At 49.2% G+C, this 10,711-nt stretch overlaps 1 protein-coding gene across 1 annotated transcript in view; it reads right to left on the minus strand.

Moving 5' to 3' along the window:
* TRMT44 (tRNA methyltransferase 44 homolog (S. cerevisiae)) overlaps nucleotides 1-7,394 on the minus strand; it is a 37,652-nt gene extending 30,258 nt beyond the window's left edge. The window contains exons 1-3 of the mRNA XM_011935443.1: nucleotides 6,734-7,394; nucleotides 3,573-3,687; nucleotides 69-288 (exon numbers count right to left, since the gene is read on the minus strand). Coding sequence (XP_011790833.1) covers nucleotides 69-288; nucleotides 3,573-3,687; nucleotides 6,734-7,352 — 954 coding nt within the window. The 5' untranslated portion in view covers nucleotides 7,353-7,394. The remainder of the gene's footprint in view (nucleotides 1-68; nucleotides 289-3,572; nucleotides 3,688-6,733) is intronic.
* Nucleotides 7,395-10,711: the final 3,317 nt, after the last annotated feature.

Raw genomic sequence — 10,711 nt, forward strand, 5'->3', positions numbered from 1 at the left:
AAAAAAAAAAAAAAAAAATCCAAAACCATGAAGGGGGAAAAATCACAGATACTCTCTACCAAAATTACCTTAACCATTTCCTTATACTTCTCTTTAAGTTCCTGGTAAGCCTTGCTGTACTTCATAATAGAGACGAGGGAAAGGGTGCTTTTAAAGTCACTCTTCTTGTTCTCTACAGACCACTTGGCCAACTTGGCCAGCAACTCTTCTCCAAGCCATGTGGGTTTGGGATACACAATTCCATCTGAATGCCATCTTTCTGGACAGAAAATTAAAACAGATATGAACCTTTAAAAATAAGAGAAATATGAATGAGCACAGATATGTTTAATTCTTATTTTAAAATTATCTATTTATTTACCTAATGAAGAGAACAGAAGCTAAGACATCTATAATTATATTACCAAAAACATAAAAGGAACTAGAACTAGTTACAGAACTTTCATCTAATAGAGAAAAACATGTAAAAAGCACAGAGAATCCCTCTTTTCTTGCAAACTTTGTTAAGAACATACTTACACACCCGTAAAGCCCCTGAGGCAGCCGAACAAATAAAGGACTCTCTCCTGCTGCTTCATGCGTGAGGAGCCAGAGTCTAAGCATCCGAGGATTTTCCTAACATTTCTACTCTTTACGCATTTGCACACGTGCAACTCAAATGAGTATACTGGCTCACTGAATAGCTACTTGCCAGAAAGTGAAGTGCTCAGCCACAGGCCGCTGTGCATTTTGCTGGCTTATTTTGTCTTTCGCATGTCTTCCGCCATCAGAAGGTCACGAGGGCAGGGCTTCTGTCTGTCTTGCTCACTGCTCCGCCCCCAGGTCCCAGCAGTGCTGACACACGGCAGGCACTGTTCATGGATGCATTCAATACATGAGTAAAAGCTCACAATCCTTGGGAGGGCTGGCGGGACAGACAGGAACCCAGATAACAATACATTGCCCAAGGGCTGCATTTGGGGCAGCATAAGGAAGGGGAGGGCATTAAGTTTGCTGGGCAGATGAGAGAAAGCTACCATAAAAGCGCCATTCAATGGACATTCCTGAGAACAAGCAGATCCCAGGGCCTGACAGGAGCGCTGAGGGCGCAGCAGCAGCATGGCCCTGGTGCAGGGACAATGGCCAGTGGTCCGTCTGGTGAGTGCTGTGGTGTCCAGGTTTTCTGCCGCCACGGTGCATCAGAGGGACACAAGTCACTTCCAGAAGATTCTCTAGAGAGTGAACCCCAGAGTGGGTCTGAACCTTTCCCCTGGCCCAATTCCTTCCTCAGGACTATGAGGTCTGTCCTGCTCAGTCAGAAGCGTTCCTGCTGGGCCCGACACTAACTTTGGTGGCCCCTGCGCGCTGCAGACAGATTCTGCCCAAGGGGCACTCCTCGCTCTTCCCTGGGCCTCGTGCTCTTCCCCAGGGTCCCCCAGAGGTCCACATGGCCTCCTCCTTCATCCGCCTTTCTTTCATGTCCCTTCTCAGAGGCCTTCCCACACGCCTTGGCCACACGCTGCCATCCCTAACGAGGGGACACAGTCCTGCTCGGTTGTTTTCCTCCCTGCACCACGTGGTACAGCAGCAGATATTCTCCACTGCCCCCGGGAGACTCGCTTCCCCCTGGGTGCCCAGCCCCAGCACGTGCTGGGCATGTAACAAATGTTGCTGAAAACACATCGAGCTGCGAGGAAGCACGCACATCGGCAGTGGAGCCCCTCATTTGTGTTCAACTCAGAAGGCAATACAGCTGGCCCCTCAAGCGTGACCTGTGCCCAGAGACTGCGAGGAACAGTTGCCTGGTGAGGCTACGACTGGAAATCCCTGGGAAGGCAGGGGCAGCAGCCATGTCCTCAGTAGCTCATCAAAGAGCAGTGAAGGTCACTCCAATGCAGCAGGCACATGCCGAGCACCTCCTGCAACCCCGCCCTGCGCTGGGTGCCCACTGCACCCAAGACAGGCACCACCTTCGGACTAACGGGCACACAGCTCAGCATCGCCGAGCACGGAGGTGCCTGGCACAGGTAAGCCTGGCTTCTCCTACTGTCTACTGTCCCTCCCCACTCTCCAACAAGGGCATGCTGGCAGGAAGGGACCTCAGGGCAGGATCCCCTGACAACTAGGGGCAACCTCTGGATGGTTCTCAAAGGGCTTCATGCTACAGAACCTGAGCGCCCTTTTCAAGCGCGAAGGCTGCAACGGGTCCATGTGAAGCCCAGCCCTGCCACCTCCTCAGAGGCTCAGGAATGATTAAACCCATTTCAAGGTGAGCAGACGGAGGGCCAGGAGGTAGAGCACATACCCAAGACCACACTGCTAGTGGGAAGCCCACGGTCTTCTCGCCACACCCCTCTGCCTTCTAGGAAGCCTCAGGCAAACTCATTCCAGTTACTCAGATGTTATCCCCAAGACTGTTTCAGAAAGTACAGGTTGGATGTTGCACTCAGGAAAGTATCAGTTGATGAGTAATGAATGAATTCACCCCTCCTCTGACTTTTTTGTTTTAAAAATACCAAACGATTAAGGCCAGGCGAGGTGGTTCACGCCTGTAACCCCAGCACTTTGGGAAGCTGAAGCGGGTGGATCACGAGGTCAGGAGATCGAGACCATTTCCTGGCTAACACGGTGAAACCCCATCTCTACTGAAAATATAAAAAATTAGCTGGGCATGGTGGCAGGCACTTGTAGTCCCAGCTACTCGGTGGGCTGAGGCAGGAGAATGGCGTGAACCCGGGAGGCGGAGGTTGCAGTGAGCCGAGATCGTACCACTGCACTATAGCCTGAGCGATAGAGCAAGACTCCATCTCAAAACAAAACAAAAAACAGTATGAATTAAATTTCATACTTTCTGTACAGGCCCAAATACCACATGGAATTAAGGGTGCTTATTAAACTGTTGCTTTATAGTAAGTATCACTGAATACTTACTATATTCAGAAGGAAGCAACTACTATTCCCCATTACTAAGTCATAAAAAATAACAAAATAGGCTGGGATTGGTGACTCATGCCTGTAATCCCAGCACTTTGGGAGGCCAAGGCAGGTGGATCACCTGAGGTCAGGAGTTTGAAACCAGCCTGGCCAGCATGGCAAAACCCCCTCTCTACTGAAAATACAAAAATTAGCTGGGTGTGGTGGTGGGTGCCTGTAGTCCCAGCTACTCGGGAGACTGAGGCACAAGAATCACTTGAATGCAGGAGGTAGAGGTTGCAGTGAAACGAGATAGCACCACTGCACTCCAGCCTGGGCAACAGTGTAAGACTGTCTCAATAATAGTAATAATAATAACAATAACAATAAAGGAATTTGAGTGTATTTGACTTCAGAGCTAACACTGAGGGTTGCTAAACATCACAGCCACAGGGAAGGTAGAGATCAGAGACCCCAGCCAGGCTGTGACCACCCAGACTCGAGGCACCAACAGGAAGAGCAACATGGCATGGGCACACGAGCTAGCAACTGCATTCTTACAAACCATAACCACCTCAGAGAGAGGACCTTAAGCTCTCTGGCAACCCAGAATCCTTTGGCTACCTAAAGAAATCCTCAATGGAAACCATAAAACTAGGAGTCCACTGTCCAGCTCTTACCATTCTTCTTTGCTATGACTGAGCCGAATTTGATACACATTGCTCATCTTAACCTTTAACTTCCCCTCATCATCTTCTTCCAAAGGCAAAAACGTTACAGTTCCATTGAGGACATCTGGAAAGAAAAAGAGAAGAAGGACAAATTACAACTGCCTAGCTACCATCTCATGAGAAGCAGTATTAAAAATAGGGATGAGTCAGGCACGATGCTGTCAATCCCCCAGCACTCTATCCACAGTGGCACTCCAGGAGAGGAGCTTTTGCCTTTCATTCACTGCTACAGCCCAGAGCCTAGAATGTGCCAGGCACACGGCAGCCATTCTCAGCAGGCATCTGTTGAGGGACGCATGAGCCAGGACCTGAGGGAAGAGCCAGCCAACGTGGACTCTGTTGGACCTTGGGAGCTACAATGAGAGAAAACAGGGGACCTCTGCCCTAGCTGAATGTCTGCCACAGCCTGACCATGATCTTTGAGTGTGAGCAAGGCACAAAACACTGCTCAGCCATCAGAGGCCAGTTCAGGAAAGTGGACATCAGTCCAGGCCCTCCTAACAACGGCTTTATGTTGTGTGGAGCCCTCGCTGCATGGAGGGACTCCGCAGTCACCTTCCCAGTAAAATATAAGCAGAGCGGCATATTCCTTAGCTAAACTTACAGCATTCTGTCAGTTTGTGTGGATACTTAAGGTTTGGTGGTATAAAGTTCTATTCCTAAAATCAATCGTGTTTACCTTTGATATTTAAAAAAAAATTGGCAAACTCTCAGTTAAAGAGGAATATAAACTTTACAGGCCAAGTATGCACAACTGCGGTTCACCTTCCACAGCAAATGAAAGAACAAGACCTGCCAAAGGGAAGCAGAGGCTGAAGGGGCTGAGTGGATTCAGACGGAAAGCAAGCAGTGTGGGGCCAAGAAAACTCCAACAGTCAGAGTCTACTGCTTTGGAATCCAGGGTGGCCAGGGAAGTCCTCCCTAATAAGGTGACATTTGAGCAGAGAGCCGAAGGAGGTCAGGGAGTGTGCCATGGGGCACCTAGAGGAAGAGTGTTTCAGACACAGGAGCAGCAACTGCAAAGGCCCTGGGGCAGGCATGTGCTCAGGTGCATGGGGAATGGAGGTGAGCGGTGTGGACAAGGTGACAAATGGTGGCAGGTGAAATCAAAGGGTAACAGGGCCCACCCAGGTGACAGAGGGCCTTGCAGTTCACAGAACTACAGTTTTTACTGTGAATGAGAACAGAAGAATTATCTCATTTAAAAACTGTAAGAGGACTAGGCGTGATGGACCATGCCTGTTGTCCCAGCACTTTGGAAGGCCAAGGTGGGAGGCTCACTTGAAACCAGGAGTTAGAGACCAGACTAAGAAACATAATAAGACCCTATTTATACAAAAAGTAAATAAAGTAAAATAAAACTCACATCTTTATCATCCAGTATTATTTTCCCCATCCTCTGGATCAGGGTTTCTCAGCCTCAGCGTCACTGGCATTTGTGGCTGGATAACCCCTTCTTGTTGGGAGTTGTGCTGTGTGCTGTAGGATGTTTACCAGAAGCCCTGGCTCTACCCACTAGAAGCCAGCAGCATCCCCTCCCTCCCTACCCAGTGTGGCAACCCCAAATCTGCTGTCACTGTTGTCACTACACAATGACAAATTTCGATTTTTTAAATGTTTAAATTTTTCATTTTTGTGGGTACATAGCAGGTATATATACATATATTTATGGGGTACATGAGATGTTTTGATCCAGGCCTGCAATGTGAACTAATCACATCATGGAGAATAGGGCCTCCATCCCCTCAAACATTTATCCTCTGTGTTACAAACAACCCAATTACACTCTTTTCGTTATTTAAAAATGTACAATCATGGCCGGGCGCGGTGGTTCACGCCTGTAACCCCACTTTGGGAGGCCAAGACGGGCGGATCACGTGAGGTGAGGAGTTCAAGACCAGCCTGGCCACAGATTCCTTCCCAGAACCTCCAAATAAGAGCCCAGCCAGCAGGCTGTTTGATTTTGGCCTTGTGAGAGAGACCCAGAGTGGAGAAACCAGCAGAGCCAACAGGGATTCCTGACCTACAGAACTGAATCAATTTTTTGTACTGACCAATAAATTTGCAGTAATTTGTTACAGTGGCAATAGGAAACACACACTGCTGAATAAAGTTTGAGGTAAGAGTGGCTGAGGCTAACTGTCAAGGTCACGGGCAGTAAAAACAAATGCCAGAGGTTTAACAAACGCTGAGGACTAGTAGGTTCCCATCCATCCAGTAATCATGCTCTTTCTCAGTTTCTTGTCTCAGCATAAATAGCTCCCTTTATGTTGGGGAAAAGGCTTTTGGGGTGCCTGTATAAACTGGCCATAAAAATATGGGACAATAAGTTGTGGAAAGCCACAAGAGGCCTCTGAGGAGGAAAGCCTTCTGATTGCCACGATGTTCCCATGCTCCGAGCGAGACCTACTGTCTTATCTATAAACGCTGTGTTCAAGGAGAAAGACACTCCTTTGAAGCACTGAAATGTGGCCAGACATGCAGGCTCCTAGTTTACCCCGCTCCTCACTAGTTACTCTCCGATAAGTTAAAGATATGCTGTATGAGCACAAAGGAGATTCATTTAAACCGCCACTACTATGACGCACTGCCTCCCTTTCACCGTTTCGCCCTGAACGTCTGCTTCTTAGATCTAAGTGATTGTACTCAATAAATAGTGTGGAGACCAGAACTCTGGGTCCTTTGCAGCCTCCATTTTGCAACTGGCCCCCTGGCCCCCACTCTTTATGCACTCTTAACCTGTCTCGTCTCATTCCTTCGTCGCCACCGGACTTTGGGTACCCTACAGATGGTGTTGAGGCTGGTCCCCAACACTTTTACACCTACAGCTTTACCTGCTAAACTCCTAGTTATCACGCAATATCCAGTTAGTCCTTCACTGTCTCTTTGAAGCCTTCCAGACACCAACCCAACCAATTATCCCATCTTCTGAACTAAGGATACACATTTCTACGCGCCCACTCAAAAAACGATCAAACACCTAACAACCTCCTTAGGGCATCGCAGAACAACCGGCATAACAAGTACCCTTAGGACCTTTCCATTGACCTGAACTTCTGTGAACGCTTTTTTTATCTAGTCGTATCCGTTTACTATCAAAACACTCTTACCTTGCACGACTATTTCCCTCCTGGGAGCTGTAAGGGGGCAATGTGGGCTAGTTTTCGGGATGACGGTTCTGAGAACCACGTCGAGCTCACGCTGCGCCTCTGGCTGCGATCCCGCCCCGGAGCAGGTGAGGAAGGTCAGCATCTCCGAATTGCCACAGGCGAGACTTCGGGAGAAATCGTCCCAGAGCGAATCCAGATCTGCGGCGGGGAAGTCGCCCTCGTCTCCTTCAGCATGGCCGGGGTGCCCGGAGTCCCTCAGGAGCGCCGAGGCGGCTTCCCTCTGTGCCTCCTCTTGCTGGCACTGGCCCTGGGCCTCCTCAAGTTCGCAACATGCCATGCCCTGCTTGGGTCCTGATCGCAGCGTGGGACCCGTGCCCCCTCCGGGGGAACCCTGGCCGAGAACCGGACCCCGCTCCTTCTGCTCCGAGCCTGCGCTCGTCCCTGGGCCGCGGGCCTCGGCGCAGGGCAGGGCAGCGCTCCAGCGGGCCTCCAGGCGGGCGCCGCAAAGCCGTTTGTTGGCCACCTGCGGCCTCTCCAGCCACACCTCCACCGCAGCCCAGAAGCCCCGTGGGAGCAGCGCGCCTGGGTCGCTGATGCCTGCTCGACCCACCTCAGCCATGGCAGCCGGCAAGTTTGTAGAGCCCTGGAAGCGGCGCGCCGAGATGACGCAGCCCGGTGGCGCGGCCCGTTGACGTCATGGAGGCGGGGTGCTGAGGCCTGAAATGAGAATGGCACGGATGGAGCTCATTTCCTGTGGACTGTGGGGTGTGTGGATGAGGAATTTGACCTTTGTTTTATTCCCTGGGGATCCATCCAAGGGGTGTTGCTGCCTGATTGTAACATGATCTGAGCTGAGTTTTGAGAGAATTCTGGAAGTGGTATAGCTACAGAAACAAACATCAGCGAGCCAGCGGGTCTGGAACGCATTGTTCTCAGTATTGATTATCGATAAAAGTCAGGGAGCCTAAGTTTGTGAACGTTGAAGATGAGTCCTCTTATGAAAGCTCACTTTTCTCCACTTGGTTTGCTTTTAGTGTGAGCGTTACAGCCAGTGCCTTCCTAAGTCTGAGCGCAGCCATGGCTGTTTCGTAAGAATGATGTAACGTTGTCCCATGAGGGATGAAGGTCATCTGTCACCTACTGTAGCAGGAGAAGCGGCAGACAAAACTCCTTAGCCACCAGATTAAAGAATAAAGAGGTTTATTCGGCCGGGAGCGTCGGCGGACTTGCGACTTAAGAGCCAAGCTCCCCAAAAAAGAAATTCTTGGCCTTTTTTAAAGGCTTACAACTTTAAGGGGTCCACGTGAAAGGGTGGTGATAAATCAAGCAAGCGTGGGAAACATGACTGGGGGCTACATGCATCAGCTAACAACAGAAAGTTTTGCAGTGCTTTTTCATACAATGTCTGGAATTTACAGGTAACATAAGTAGTTTAGGTCAGGAGTTGATGTTATTATTATTATTTTTTTTAACTTCAAGGGCTGGGTGGTGGTGCCAAGGTTGTCTGGCTATTTATCTTACTTTTGCTTCTTTCTAACTTTTTGCTTTCTCTCTTTCCTCCTGTCTTGTGAACTAGGCAAGGTGTGAGGGGAGGAGGGCAGCAGGAGTAGTAGAGGTCTCCTACCTTACTACGCGTCCCCAGGAGGAACAAAGAAGGTTGGATACTGCCAATTTAGTCCAACATCATCAGCAGCTGGTCTGCAGAATCTCTAGCGAAATCCAAAAACCTCTAATATTCTTATTTATTTTTGTACATTAATCCCTCCATTGGGATTTTGCCATTCCCTAAAGGATCTCTGTTGGAGTCAGATAAGTGAAAAAATAATTCAAATCATGTGTTTTATTAGAGAGAAAAGCACAGACCAAATGTTGGTAGAATTAAGTAAAAGGCAAATGAGATATATCCTTGCAGACACACCTGCTCACCCTAGCCCATTCAGTGTTTGATCACATACAGTAATTGATTCTTATGCTGTCTTAGTTTTCCAGGGCTTCCATAACAAATTACCATAAGTTTGGTGGCTTAAAACAACACTCATTTATTCTCTCATAGTTCTAAAGGCTCTGAGAATCCATTCGTCTCTCCTAGTTTGCAGCGGTTGCCAGCAGTCATTGGCATTCCTTGACCTATGCCTCCAGCGCTTCAATCTCTGCCTCCGTGGTTACCTGGTGTTCTTCTTTCTCCGAATCTCTTTTCTTCTTCTAATAAGGGCAATGTTCATATTGGATTAGGGCCAACCCTAATCCAGTAGGACCTCATAGTGAATGATTGCTGAATGAAACAGTGACGGAGATGAGGGAGTGTGTCAGGAGAATGGTGCAGACGGCAGAACTATCTCGACTGTTTCCCTGTGGGGAAGCAGGCCCCAGCTAGAGGCTGCTGGGTATAGGGAGCAGGGAGAAAGCTGGAGATACCCAGTACTGGAAATAGTGTCTACATAGCACTGTCCTATAGGACTTTCTGTGATAATGGCAATGTTCTACGTCTGCACTGTCCAATAAAGTAGTTACTTTTGGCGGCCGGGCGCGGTGGCTCAAGCCTGTAATCCCAGCACTTTGGGAGGCCGAGATGGGCGGATCACGAGGTCAGGAGATCGAGACCATCCTGGCTAACACGGTGAAACCCCGTCTCTACTAAAAAATACAAAAAAAACTAGCCGGGTGAGGTGGCGGGTGCCTGTAGTCCCAGCTACTCGGGAGGCTGAGGCAGGAGAATGGCGTGAACCCGGGAGGTGGAGCTTGCAGTGAGCTGAGATCCGGCCACTGCACTCCAGCCTGGGTGACAGAGCAAGACTCCGTCTCAAAAAAAAAACAAAAAAAAACAAGTAGTTACTTTTGGCTACTGACCCGCACTTGAGTGCAGCTGGTGCAACTAGGCAACTGATTAAATTAGATTTATGGGAAATTGAATTTATTTAACTAATGCACATTTAAATAGCCACATGAGGCTAGGGGCCACTGTTGAACAATACAGCACTAGAGACATTCACATGGGACCCCTAAAGCCTCTCCATTCTGAGTTGTCAGTGTCTAAGTGCTGGAAGCTGGCTGGAACTCGAGAAGCAGCAGTGAAGGCTCCAGCTGGAAGGCCCTGGCTGCTCTGAGCACCCTGAGTGGCAGCCCCAGTGTGCTGATCAGAATGACGGCTCCAGTCACTTCACAGCAGCCCCCATTACCTTCCAGGGCCTCAGCCAGAAACTCACCTGATGCCAAGACCTTAACAGCATAGAAACCCTTTAAATTGAATATGTTGGGTTTGTAATTTAAAAAACTACAGGCCAGGCGTGGTGGCTCACACCTGTAATCCCAGCACTTTGGGAGGCCAAGGTGGGTGGATCACAAGGTCAGGAGATCAAGACTATCCTGGCTAACACGGTGAAACGCCGTCTGTACTAAAAATACAAAAAATTAGCTGGGTGGCAGATGCCTGCCGTCTCAGCTACTCGGGAGGCTGAGGCAGGAGAATGGCGTGGATCCGGGAGGTGGAACTTGCAGTGAGCCAAGATGGCACCACTGCACTCCAGTCTGGGCAACAGAGCAAGACTCCACCTCAAAAAACAAAAAATTTCATTGGCTCATACTGGTAACATTTGCCATAGGGACAGCCATTTGTATGTGCATCTTATACAAAACCACATTTATGTTCCACAACTCTTTCCCAACACCATTCTCAGCTGCCTACCACTTAATGCGGTGTGACTAGGGGAAGTGAGGTGGCTGCTGGGTGGTGGTGACCGTGGCCGAGCTGTGACGGGTCATTTCTTGGTGTCGAATCATCACAACCCATTCCCTTCCCAAGGACCTGGTGACTTCTTCCAGCCACTCTTTTGGGAATGTGGAACCAGCCAGGGAGGTGGTGGTGGGAAAGACAGAAGGGATAAAGGCAGACAAATGACCAGAGAGGGTGGGAGGCAACTTTAGTTTTAACAATGTGTGCAAATAACCACAATGGCCAATGACAGTCAATAGCACCAAGGT

The sequence above is a fragment of the Colobus angolensis genome, unplaced genomic scaffold (genome assembly GCF_000951035.1).
Source record: "Colobus angolensis palliatus isolate OR3802 unplaced genomic scaffold, Cang.pa_1.0 Scaffold143, whole genome shotgun sequence".
NCBI lineage: Eukaryota > Metazoa > Chordata > Mammalia > Primates > Cercopithecidae > Colobus > Colobus angolensis.